At 43.4% G+C, this 13,887-nt stretch overlaps 1 protein-coding gene across 1 annotated transcript; it reads left to right on the top strand.

The window, feature by feature from the left end:
- Nucleotides 1-10,557: 10,557 nt before the first annotated feature.
- On the top strand, nt 10,558-12,156 carry LOC111140224 (cholinergic receptor muscarinic 5). Its single transcript, XM_022492557.1, has one exon. It carries the CDS (start codon nt 10,558-10,560, stop codon nt 12,154-12,156), a length of 1,599 nt encoding a protein of 532 aa, XP_022348265.1.
- Nucleotides 12,157-13,887: the final 1,731 nt, after the last annotated feature.

Genomic DNA, 13,887 nt, shown 5'->3' with positions numbered 1-13,887 from the left:
TTGTCCTATCATAACATCCATATCATCTTTAATTAAAGATTTAATTAAAAAATAATTAGAAGATATCTTCCCTTTGCAAATAAATTTCCATGGAACAAATGCATCTTCCTGATTCTTCTTTTCATCTTCTATGGGCAGATCTTCTACAGTTTTGTTGATTTCTGATGCTTAGTAATAAACTGTGCAAATTGGAAAACATTGATGAGGTCTCTCAAAAGAGGTCTTTGTATTTCATAGGTGTTTTTGAACAGCTGCAGCCACTGTGGAGGGGTGCTCAGGGTTGCAGGGGGAGGGCCTTTGGAAGGAGCTCTCCTTTCAGGCCAGAATCCCCGGCCTCTAACTGGTGAGGAGGACAGGGCAGTGAACTGCCTGCCAGGTCACACACAATAGGGCCCTGGGCCCTAGAACCAGAGTCAAGAAACCACCGAAAATGAATGTGTCAAACTCCAGGCATGGAGAATTCATGACTTGGCCGCTCCATCTCTCTCCCTCCATCCCCACTCTCAGCTGCTGACTTGCTTTCTATTTCACAGAGAAAGGGAAGCAATTGGAATAGAATCTCTACCATGGCCATTACTCACAGCCTCTCTATGTCAGTGCCCCTCTGCCCTGCTGTGCCCTCTCCTGCTATTATAAAGCTCTCTTTTATACACCCCATGAAATCTAGCACAGTAGTGAACACAGAATATGTTTCTAAAAACTTGTGTTATCGGGGCACCTGGGTGGCTCAGTGGGTTAAAGCCTCTGCCTTTGGCTCCTGTCATGATCCCAGGGTCCTGGGATCGAGCCCTGTATCGGGCTCTCTGCTTAGCAAGGAGCCTGCTTCCTCCTCTCTCTCCCTGCCTGTCTCTCTGCCTACTTGTGATCTCTGTCAAATAAATAAATAAAATATTTTAAAAAATAAATAAATAAAAACTTGTGTTATCAATAATATTGTAATAGCTTTATATGGTGATAGATGGGAACTACACTTATCATGGTGAGCATTTCAGAAAGTATAGAACTGTCAGATCATTATGTTGTGTACTTGAAACCAGTATAATATTGTATGTCCCCTATATGTCAGTAAAAAATAATAAATACATGTTTGAAATTTAAAAAGAGCATGCATTACCTTAAAATTCTGATCCAGATATTATTGCTTCAGTGACATTAAGAAGTCATTTCTCAATAACCATGTATCTTTGGACAGCATTCTAGCAATCAAAAGAAGTTAGACCTACTTTAAAATACAAACAAAAAGGCAATTTCCAAACTTCTTTTACTCACACATTCTGTCACTGGAAGTTCTTCCTGATATCTAACTTAATGCCACCATGTGTGCTTAAGTTTACTTTCTCCTGATTTATCCTTGAAAAGGAAGGGGGAGGAGGAAGAGCAGCTTATGAATACTCTATTCACAACTATGAATAACTCATGTTATTCACAACAACAGCTGGTTATGATGATGTCCTGGTATCACTGGACTGTAGACACTATTAAAGTTTCCATTATGGTTGCTATAGAAACAGTGAAGCCTGGTTCAAGCATAAAGCCTCTCAGAGAAAAGGTATTTCAGAAATTTAAGATCTAAGCTCATCTCATGCAAAACCTCAGAAGTCATCAAGGCCACTCCACAGGAAAAGAATTAATTTGATACACAATGTTACCTTTTTTTTGGTTTTTGCATTGGTTTGTTTCCTTTGTATAATTTATTAACAACAAAGAAGCAAGAAGCAATCTGCCAGAGTTGGGAACAAGGACAATTTTACTGTTCTAGGATTCTTTGTCTTCTGTTTGGTGGTGGAAAATAAACCAGGGGTGATTATTTCCTCTCTGCTGATGTTGGTACCCTAGAAATAAACGTACTCTCTGCAAAGTGTGGAAAATGGAAACTTTTGTTTTTAAAGATTTTATTTACTTATTTGAGAGAGAAAGAGAGAGCACACACAAGTGGGGAGGGGAAGAGGGAGACAAAATCTCAAGAAAACTCTTCACTGAGTGGGGAGCCCAGTGCAGGGCTCCCTCTCACGACTAGGAGATCATGACCTGAGTTGAAATCAAGAGTCAGACACTCAACTCATTTAGCCACCAAGGTGTCCCAAGGAGTAACACTTACTGGGGTTTTGGGTTGTGGGGGAAACGAAATATAAATGGTTGTCTGGGGAGTGAGAATTCATGAGTTCTTGTTTGGTTACTCAAACTCTAAAAGTTCCCATTTTCCAGGGGTGCCTGTGTGGCTCGGTTGGTAAAGTGTCTGCCTTCAGCTCAGTTCATGATCCCAGGGTCCTGGATTGAGCCCTGTATGGGGCTCCCTGCTCAGTGTGGAGCCTGCTTCTACCTCTCCCTCCTCCCCTCCCCACCGTTCATGCTCTCTCTCCTCTCTCTCTCTCTTAAGTAAATAAATAAAATATTTTTAAAAATAGAATAAAATCAATCAAAAAAAAAAAAAGTCACTCCTCCATAAACATAATCTGTTACTCAAAAACCTTTTAGTGGTTCAAAAGTTTATTTTGGGGGCGCCTGGGTGGCTCAGTGGGTTAAGCCGCTGCCTTCGGCTCAGGTCATGATCTCAGGGTCCTGGGATCGAGTCCCACATCGGGCTCTCTGCTCAGTGGGGAGACTGCTTCCCTTCCTCTCTCTCTGCCTGCCTCTCTCCCTACTTGTGATCTCTCTCTGTCAAAAAATAAATAAAATCTTTGAAAAAAAAAAGTTTATTTTGGAAGACTATTACACCTGAAACTCAGTTTTCACACTCAACTATCATCCACACACAAAAAAATCAAAACTTTAGTCATGAAACCTACCTCATGTCCCATATGCCATTTTGACTGTGACAAGATTGGTCCATTCCCATCAGCTTAAGAATCAGGAAAAATCACCCTCTCAAACATGAGGCCCTGGAAAAAATGGAACGAATAGAGAAGCAAACCTAGAAAGGCAATATGTATTAAGTTTTAACAGGAGAAATAAAAATAACTCAAAAGTCCTTGGAGGCAGAGGGGAATCCAAACGTTATTGCACATTTCAGTCAGAGAATTCCAATTTTAACATCACCATTTATAAGCTACTGCTCCCCTTTCCTGGGAATTCAGAATATCCTCAGTCTTGCTGTTTAAATACAGTTCATGGGTCAGCAGAGTCCTCAGGAGTTTTTGAGAAATGTGGGATTGCAAACTCCACCGTTCCGCAGCTTCGCTAAGTCCGCCAGGTAATTCATACTAAGCATGTTACATTTTGAGAAGCACCGATTCTAGTTCCAGGGATTTATTCATTTCCAACATGCTCCTAGGCGATGCCAATACCGGCCATCTATCGACTACACCTTGACTTTTGAGGATCGTCACTGTTTTCCAATCCTGGCTGCAGGGGAGAATCACCTCAGGAACTTCAAAACCTGGGTGGCTCAGAGGGTTAAAGCCTCTGCCTTCGGCTCAAGTCATGATCCCTGGGTCCTGGGATCGAGCCCCGCATCGGACTCTCTCCTTGGTGGGGAGCCTGCTTCCTCCTCTCTCTCTCTGCCTGCCTCTCTGCCTACTTGTGATCTCTCTCTGTCGAATAAATAAATAAAATCTTAAAAAAAAAAAAAAAAAAAACAACAACCCGGTGATGCCCAAGTCTCTCCCACATAGACTCTTGTTAACACCCAGGGTGGGGGGACCCGGACAACAGTATCTTTCAAAAGCTCCCAGATAGTTCTAATGAGCTGCCTGTGACAAGACCCACTTACCAAGACTAACCCTTCTTTTTTTTTTTAAGATTATTTATTTACTTATTTATTTGACAGAGAGAGAGAGAAATCACAAGTAGGCAGAGAGAAGTAGGCAGAGAGGCAGGCAGAGAGAGAGGGAGAAGCAGGCTTCCTGCTAAGAAGAGAGCCTGATGTGGGGCTCGATCCCAGGACCCTGAGATCATGACCTGAGCTGAAGGCAGAGGCTTAACCCACTGAGCCACCCAGGCACCCCTAACCTTTCATTTTATGATAATTAAAACTCCAAACTGACACCAGAATAGGACTTGGTGGTTTCCCTACATTACCTCACCTAGAAGTCCTCAAAACATATCTGTAAAGTGGGGAGAGCAGATATTGTTATATTTGCTTAACAGCTGAGGAAACCAAGGGTTCAAAATTGTCTGAGAGCTGCTTCCATTACATGAACTGCCTGAGCAAGCCAACTCATGGCTATTTCTCTGGTTGAGGATAGAGAGAAGTTAAGGTCTGAAATTCAGACAATGTCCAGTATTTGCCATTGCAAGTTTATAGGTAAAGCTCAAAAGCATTTTGTAGAGTAAATCATTGGTTGCTGAAGGGTCCGTGGACAAAAGGACGAGACTGATATAAAGCAAAGGTAAAGCAAAGCTTTATTTCACGCCAAGCATCAAGAACCAAACCAACCGGCCGGGGCCACCTCTTACAGAGAAGGTGACCCCTCCCTGCCTTACAGACTAACTTTTATAGAGCAAAAGCCATGTGGTCGAGCCTGGCCACACACAGGTGGCCAATGAGATTATAACACACAGAGAAAGCTGCACGGTCATGCTAGGTCACACACGGGTGGCCAATTGAATTACAATTCACCCTATAGTAGCTATTTGAACTAGCCTATCACCTTGGTCAGAATTGGCACCCAAAAGGTGCCCAAAAGGCGGGGCCACATTCTTTGGTAGTCAGGGAGACAGTATGTGCGCTTTACTGATTGGATATCTCCACCTGGCCTGACTCATCCTTGCATTCTGGGCTCTGTTATCGCTCCCTGACCTGACATGTCCTGGTCTATGGGCTCTTTTATCAGGGGCTCCTCGGTCATATTTTACCAGTTTCCCAGACCTGTTTCTAAGTGAGTTCCTCTGGGGGGCAGGGTCAATCTAAGTTCACTGCATAAACAACAAAATGGCTGTCCTACCAAGGTGGGGCTGCTCCGGCTAAGTAGGCCCTTACAGTTGCAATCTCTTAATTTTGTATGTGGGGAAACTGAGACCCAGATTTGTGTCAAATCACAAGATTTTAGCTGAAATGTGAACTCAGATCTCCATACTCCTGGTTCAGGAGTATGAGATTTCCCGAGTGTGACCGACAGATGCCACAGGATACCAGCAGACATTCCTCTGAAAAAGCTTATGTGCTAAGCCTCCGCTGTGCTAAACCAAATTAAATAGTGTCCTTGACATCGGGGCCTCTCAGCCTTCCCTGGGCTCATGTGCCTTCAGGATCTCTGAGAGCTTTAGATAATAGATGGTATCTTCTCAACTTCTTTGACTGTGGGGCCATGTTATTTTTTAATCAAGTATCTTGAGGTAGTCCTATTCTAATGAGCAGACTTTGGGGAAGACTGTTAACCTTGGCTCTCATCATGGTTATTCTGCTTTAGTAGCTGGGAACAATTTGTTATGCCCCTGAAGGTGAGCATAAACTACCAGAACTAAAGGGGAAAGTATCACTAAAAGAGCCAGTTCAAGGTTGTGAGAGTATTGCCTCATCATTGTATTCCTCCTTGTCCCTTTATAGACCACATCTCAGACCCATCCCACCACAGGAAAAGTCATTTTCACGTCCTTCAGCCCGATGGCTACTTTGTAACGAACGTTCCCCTGCGACAGACACTGTGTGAAACACTGAATGAGGATTATCTCGTTTAATCCTGAAAACAACCAAATGAGGTAGACTTTCCGTGTCCCCACTTTTAAGCTTAAACATCCGAGGCTTAAAAGAGGTTAGGTGACATGTCCAAAGTCAGACAGTAAACAACATAACTAAGGGGTTTTGGCTTTTGGTTTTTAAAGATTTTTTTTTAAGTAATCTCTATACTCAACGTGGGGCTCAAACTCACAACCCTGAGATCAGGAGTTGCACACGGCACCAACTGAGCCAGCCAGGCAGCCCTGGGGCTGTTTTCAAACTGACAGCTGCCCAATGCCAGATTCAATTGTACGATTCAGAGACCCAGTTGTCACTATAGATGACATTTTCCATTTGTCAAAGTATTTAATCCTTTTATCACAGAGAAAGAGCTTTTTTTTTAAATTTTTAGGAATTGTGGGGTTTAGCAAATCTGAAATGTGCAGGGCAGGCTAGAAGACTGGAAATTCCAGCAGGAATCAGTGTTGTAGCCTTATATCCACAGATAGTCTGGAGACAGAAGGAATTCTGCCTTTTCCTCTAAAGCCCGTAGCCGATTAGCTCAGCCCCACCCACATAATGGAGGATAATCGTCTTTACTCCATGTCTACTGACTTAAGTATTAGTCCCATCTAAAAAAATACCCTCACAGCCATATCTAGACCAGGGAGTTTGACCAAACACCTGGCAACCATAGAGGACACATAAAACCAACCATCATCACACTGTGTGATATACAAAATCATTAAAATATATGTATCTGCATCCCATAGTCCAATTTCCTGATTTCTACAAACGAGGAAACAAGTCAGAGAGGGTAAGCCCCTGGCTATACACATGTGCTCACAGGCCAGAACCCTTCAGGAGTTGCTCGCTACCTTCTAATAAAATTAAGTGGAAAAATTAAATCCTTCTGAAACACCATTTATTTCTAGTTTGAAGACTTGATTAGAAAAAATCAGCAGTCAGTTCATTTTATTACTTCTCTCCTGACTATTGCCCCCAACGCCCTCAGTGTCAAGACGACCTTCAGAGCAGAGGCAGAGTCTAGAAATAGCTGACACAGTCCTCCCAGAAGGTGGACTTCTTTTATCTCAAGTCCACTCTTGTCCTGCCTACCCCACCCCCTCAACCTCTCTAGTGTCACCTCTCCTCCGTGTCTCAGTATCTCCAACCCGATGCCTCTTTTTAAAAAATTTTTATTTAAAATCCAGTTAGTTAACACACAGGGTCATATTAGTTTCAAATGTGCAATATAGGCTTTGACACTTCCATACATCACCCGGTACTCACAAAATCACAGAAAGTGCCCTCCTTAACCCCCATCACCTATTTATAACCCCGCACCGACCTCCCCTCTGGGAACCATCAGCTGATTCTCTAGAGTTAAGAGTCTGTTTCTTGATTTGCCTCTCTCTCTTTTTCCCCTTTGCTCATTTGTTTTGTTTCTTAAATTACACACATAAGTGAAATCATATGATATTTGTTTTTCTCCAACTGACTTATTTCACCTAGAATCACACTCTTTAGCTCTATCCATGTCATTACAAATGGCAAGATTTCATTCTCTTTTATGGCTGATTAATTCCATTGTATATATGTATGTATATCACATCTTCTTTATCCACTCATCAATCGATGGACCCTTGGACTGCTTCCATAATTTGGCTATTGTAGATAATGCTGCTGTAAATATCAGGGTAAGTGTATCCCTTTGAATTAGGATTTTTGTATTGGTTGGGCAAATACTTGGTAGTGCAATTGCTGGATTGTAAGGTAGCTCTATTTTTAACTTTCTGAGGAATCTCCATACTGTTTTCCAGAGCCTCTATACCAGTTTGCATTCCTACCAACAGGGGAAGAGGATTTCCCTTTCTCTACATCCTTACCAACACCTGTTGTTTCTTGTGTTGTTGCTTTTAGTCATTCAGACAGGTGCGAGGTGATATCTCCTTCTAGTTCTGATTTGCATTTTCCTGATGATCAGTGATGTTGACCTGATGCCTCCTTTTGCCTCTGGGCTTACAAATAAGTTCTTCCCCTCTGAGGCTGCAACACTCTTTTCCCCAGCCTACCCATACACACCCTCTTTGCCTAGATAAAGCCCAGGCATGTTTCAAGCCTCAGCTTAGATAACCTTTTCCTCAAGGAGTTCTTCCCCCTTCCGTGGGTCTGGCTTACACGTCCTTCTCTGTGCCCTAGGACTTGCAGCGCCAGACCAGACCCCTGCCATTTATTACCTGCTTCTTTATCTATACCCCCACCAATGTTTTGTTCCCTGGTCTCCCTGCCATTAGAGTCTGTCACATAAAAACATCCAATACATATTGATTGGGAGAAGAAAGAAAGAAGGAATAAAGGAAGAAGGAAGGAATTTCTGTGGGATCTTTCTTGCACTGTGAGACTTAGACCTGTCACGTAGAGACAGTCTGGGATGGAAAACGCCCAGAGAATTGTAGGGTGCAAAGCAACTCTGGCTTTCCAGGTGCTTAGGAGTCGGGCTAGTGACCTGGCCTCCGGCGTGCTTTGCTGTCTTGGGAACGCTGATAACACCAAGGGGTAATCAGTATCAGGCAGCACAAGGCTAAACAGGGTGATAGATGCCGGAAAGGAAAGGGACCAATAAGAGGGATATTTCATGGGTAAATTGTACTGTCTTATTTGGGATCAGAAGGAAGAGAGTGCAAGATCAGAAAGTCAGAAGAATCTGTTTCCTAGTATAAGACAATATCATCAATTCAATTCCATATTGAATTTGAGGCATTAGAAAAACATCTAACAGTGTAGTTGGAAATACAGAACAAGCAAAGAAAATCCATAGCCCTTCACAAATTTGCCATCTTTATATCAATACTGTTATCAGAGACATGTCAGGACCGGGCAGTAGGCAGAGCAGTGATTGCTCACATGGCAAGCTTTGAGGGTCATTAAGAAGATTCTCCCTTCCCTACCTATCATCATATCATGGGGCCTGGAATTTTGTAATTAAAATAGTATTTTGGGGGCACCTGGGTGGCTCAGTTGGTTAAGCCACTGCCCTCGACTCAGGTCATGATCCCAGGGTCCTGGGATCGAGTCCCACATCGGGCTCCTTGCTCAATGGGGAGCCTGCTTCTCTCTCTGCCTCTGCCTGCCGCTCTGCCTGCTTATGCTCTCCCTCTCTCTCTCTCTGACAAATAAATAAATAAAATCTTAAAAAAAAAATAAAGTGGTATTTTTCAGGGGTGCGTGGCTGACTCAGTCGGTGGAGCATGCAACTCTTAATCTCAGAGTCATGAGTTCAAGCCTCATGTTAGGCATAGAGATTACTAAATAAAAAATTTTTAATAGATCACCAAATACATATTGCATGCATATATTCTATCTCTGAAAGGAAAAATAAGAAATGGTGGTAATGGTGGTTCCATGCAGAAAAGGGAGATTGAGCTTGCAGGTCAGAGGTGGGAGGGAGACCTCTCTTTATACCATTTACACTTTTATAGCCACTGAAGCTTTTTATCGTGTACATAGATGTTTAGTCTAGAAAAGGAAAATTTATTTTTAAAAGTTGGAATTTGGTATTAACTAAATTATATTATACCCATTAAGTGGGACAATGTACAATCATTAAAATGAAAAAGGAGCTCTGATCCAAAAGACATGCTGATAAAAAAGGTGCCCACTGGGGTGCCTGGCTGGCTCAGGGGATAGAGCATGCAACTCTTGATCTTGGGATCCCAAGTTCGAACCCCACGTTGTGTGTAGACATTACTTAAAAAAAATTTTTTTTAAAAGAAAGATAAAGGGGGTGCCTGGGTGGCTCAGTGGGTTAAAGCCTCTGCCTTCGGCTCAGGTCATGATCCCAGGGTCCTGGGATCGAGCCCTACATCGGGCTCTCTGTTCAGCGGGGAGCCTGCTTCCTCCACTCTCTCTGCCTACTTGTGATTTCTGTCTGTCAAATAAATAAATAAAATCTTAAAAAAAAAAGAAAGAAAGAAAAAGAATGGCCATGGTAATTTGTTAAATGAAAGACAAAATTCAGTGTGTAAACATTAAAAAGTCACCCATTTAAAAATAATTGTACTTACGTATTTGTTAGTATGTGCATAGGGGAAAGCACTGATTACCTCTGCAAGACTGAGTCAGAGGAAGCTTGTTTTAAGATATACATTTTGACATTGCTTGAACGTTTACAAGGAAATATTACTTTATGATGACAGAAAATACAATAATCTAAAAATAAAAATCTAAAAATAATCTAAAACATTTCTATTACCTCACACATGGCTTAAAAATGGGGGGAGGTCATCGTCTTCAGCAGCTGGGGAAAATTTCAACCCCTCTGTGCACATGGGGAGTTCGTACATAAGCCAGGGAGAAGTGTCATAAGACAGTTTTGCCTCAAAACAGTGCCTCAAAAATGCTTTATAACTGAATCTATAATTAAACTCAGTAATGATTAGAAATAGGATTATAGAATAGATACAACTCGTCTCTTTCCCCAGTACATGATAGACTAGGTACTTATCACTGGGAACTTAAAAAACAGAATTTCTGCCCCTAAGGCCGTTGCAATCAAAAGTAACTTCACATCATGGGCTTTCTTCTCTTTATTGCTCCCCAGTTATCCAATAGTCTTTCCTTCCCCTTCCTCTTCACAGTTCTCTTTAATTGCCTATTGGAACCACAAGAGGGCAGCAGCCTCAAGGACAAGAAAGGCTCTTACATACTGGGACTTCCAAAAAGCGAGGGGATGAGGCTGCTAAAAAATGTCATCAAAACTTTTAGAGATTTCAGCATCTCACTCTGAATATGTGTGTGACCACATTTACTATTCTATTGTAAATGATATACAATGAATGGAAAAAAGATCCATGCTGGTGAGTGGAGCTAATGTGTTTCCCTCTCTTCCAGATGCTGACCAAGAAGAGGTGAGATAGAAAAGAGATGGTTTAGAACCCAAGACTTAATTCTAATTAAGGATGGAAGGGGAATCTTACCACAATACAACCACTGTCAATGGCACCCCGGTAAGTCACCAGCCTTTGGAACGCCATAGGTTGTGGGAAGTCATCACCATTGCGGCTGTGACTGCTGTGGTAAGCCTGATCACCATTGTGGGCAACGTCTTAGTCATGATCTCCTTCAAAGTCAATAGTCAGCTGAAGACTGTGAACAACTATTACCTGCTCAGCTTAGCCTGTGCAGATCTCATCATTGGGATCTTCTCCATGAACCTCTACACCACCTACATCCTCATGGGACGCTGGGCGCTTGGCAGTCTGGCTTGTGACCTCTGGCTCGCCCTGGACTACGTGGCTAGCAACGCTTCTGTCATGAACCTTCTGGTGATCAGTTTTGACCGTTACTTTTCTATCACCAGACCTCTGACATATCGGGCCAAACGTACCCCAAAAAGGGCTGGCATCATGATTGGCTTGGCCTGGCTGATCTCCTTCATCCTTTGGGCCCCAGCGATCATCTGCTGGCAGTACCTGGTTGGAGAGCGGACGGTACCACCAGATGAGTGCCAGATCCAGTTTCTGTCTGAGCCCACCATCACCTTTGGCACTGCCATTGCTGCCTTCTACATCCCCGTTTCTGTCATGACGATCCTCTACTGCCGAATCTACCGGGAGACAGAGAAGCGGACCAAGGACCTGGCTGACCTCCAGGGCTCTGACTCCATGGCAGAAGCGGAGCCAAGAAAGCCGGCTCATAAGTCTCTGCTGACATCCTGCTTTAGCTGCCCTCGACCCACCCTGGCCCAGAGGGAAAGGAACCAAGCCTCCTGGTCGTCCTCCCGCAGGAGCACCTCCACCCCTGGGAAGCCGTCCCAAGCCACTGGCCCAAGCACCGAGTGGGCCCAAGCCGAGCAGCTCACTACCTGTAGCAGCTACCCTTCCTCGGAGGATGAGGACAAGCCTGCCACAGACCCAGTCTTCCAAGTAGTCTACAAGAGTCAGGCCAAGGAAAGCCCGAGGGAAGAATTCAGTGCCGAAGAGACCAAGGAGACATTTGTGAAAGCTCAAGCTGAAAAAAATGACTATGACACCCAAAAATACTTCTTGTCCCCTGGTGCTGCTCATAGACCCAAGAGTCAGAAATGTGTGGCCTATAAGTTCCGGCTGGTGGTGAAAGCTGATGGGACCCAGGAGACCAACAACGGCTGTCGCAAAGTGAAAATCATGCCCTGCTCCTTCCCAGTGTCCAAGGACCCTTCGACGAAAGGCCTGGATCCCAGCCTCAGCCATCAAATGACCAAACGAAAGAGAATGGTCCTCGTCAAGGAGAGGAAAGCAGCCCAGACCTTGAGTGCCATTCTCCTGGCCTTCATCATCACCTGGACCCCTTACAACATCATGGTCCTGGTTTCCACCTTCTGTGACAAGTGTGTCCCGGTCACCCTGTGGCACTTGGGCTACTGGTTGTGCTATGTCAACAGTACCGTCAACCCCATTTGCTATGCCCTCTGCAACAGAACCTTCAGGAAGACCTTTAAGATGCTGCTCCTCTGCCGGTGGAAAAAGAAAAAAGCAGAGGAGAAGTTGTACTGGCAAGGGAATAGCAAGTTCCCCTGAAGAGTTAATGACTCCCCTCAAAAGAGTAACCACGGCCAATTTCTTCTGAGGATGGGTGAGCTCATTAAGGTGTATTTGTTTTAAAAAAAAAGACATCTGTCATTTTGGGCGCCCAAGGATTTCATAAAGGCTTGAGATCTGTCACCAAAAGGAAGGAGTCAAAGCTGCCACAAGTGCGGCCATATTGAATGATTCTTGCCTATGACCAAGGTCACCTGATGCCACTGGAGTTTGCTGCTGAAGTGAAGAGACAGAAGTGTGTCCCTTCACAGGGGGAGGAACGCTGGGTCACAATGAACAGTGACGTAGGGAACTTTTGCTCCCTGTCCTACCCCAGCAGGGACTGGGTAGAAATCTTCTCTGTGGTAGCGTGTATTGAGGTTTTGTGCAATATATATGTGTCTATGAAGTTGTGTCCTATCAGTGAGAACTGGGAGACTGTCACCTGTTACCAAGAGTGATGTTCAGCCGGCTTCTAAGACTCTTATTTGTTTATAAACTGATCAGTATTATGCAGCTATTAGGTGTTCTGTACTGTGGTATGTTTTTCTGTCCCTATATCTGAGTGAGGCTTTGCTCTTTCCTTTCACAACCGATGCCAATTGCGGGTACCCACTGAAACCATGCTGGTCCCTATGTTATCATCCTTCCTCTCAGAATTCTGGGTCTGGAAGGATACTGAAACCTGATCCCACCTGGTCCTATAGAGGGGCCTCTACTCTGCTCATTAAGATGGTTGAGTGGGAATTTTACCAGTGGGAATTTTTTCCTTTTATCTAAACAAATACTGTGTATTCTATTTAGTGTCCATGTGGGTCTAATTATTTATTCTCTGTTCTAAGGAAGACTACTTCACTGCATAAAGATCTTCTCTGGGCTATTTAGTCACAATTCCTTTGTTTTCAGAGGACTTACTTTCTAATGTCTACCCAAGGCCAACCTGAGTCAAAATGCAGAAAACAAATCTGGTTTCACTCCATGCTTCTGAAATTCTTCCAGAACTCTTTTGCCTGCCTCCTATTTCCCTCATCCAGACATAGGTCACAACCAGGCACAATCAGGTCACTGTGCTGTCTCCAGCCAGAAATGCTGTTTGGAGGGACAGCAGGGGAAAGGCTTTCTTTTCTTCTTCTTCTTCTTTTTTTTTAAATATGTCCTTCAAATCATGGCTCAGAAATGACTTAGTCATTCCTCTCCAAATTCACTGGCAAAGATGAATTTAGCTCAGAAAAGTACAGCTGAGGTCCAGTAAAGCTGGCTATAGTCATTAAAAATGAAAGCCTCACCTTGGAAAACGAAACACAGATCACAGTAATATATCAAAATAAAAGATATCAATATAACATGCATTAGAGTATCAAAATGATAAAAAAAACTATATTTAAGTGAAATTTCTGTGTATATAAACAAACTGAATCCAAGGTGGGTTTTTTTTTTTTAATTCTGAGAATATACCCATATGCAAGAAATAAACTGTAAAAGCACACACAAAGAATAAAAGACCCACAAAGAAAGCAAGCAGTACAGTACACATGAGGGTTTTAAAGACAAGGCCCTCCTGTCAGACAGAACTTCGGCTGATTACATCTGCAATTGCATTTTATCATCTCCAGACTTCAGTTCACTTAATGTAGGCCAGTTGTCTGCAGCCTCGTTTGTGGTGGGGATATGACAGAGTCGCTTGAGTGGTCCTGGGAATGACACATGTCCTTGAGTTTCCATCGACCACTG

This window comes from Enhydra lutris, unplaced genomic scaffold (genome assembly GCF_002288905.1).
Source record: "Enhydra lutris kenyoni isolate GAN:26980312 unplaced genomic scaffold, ASM228890v2 scaffoldscaffold4, whole genome shotgun sequence".
NCBI lineage: Eukaryota > Metazoa > Chordata > Mammalia > Carnivora > Mustelidae > Enhydra > Enhydra lutris.
This window is presented reverse-complemented; position numbering and strand designations above follow the sequence as displayed.

Bases quoted from the DNA above. Each gene is read 5' to 3' on its own strand.
- LOC111140224 (XM_022492557.1), top strand. From the start codon at position 10,558: ATGGAAGGGGAATCTTACCACAATACAACCACTGTCAATGGCACCCCG.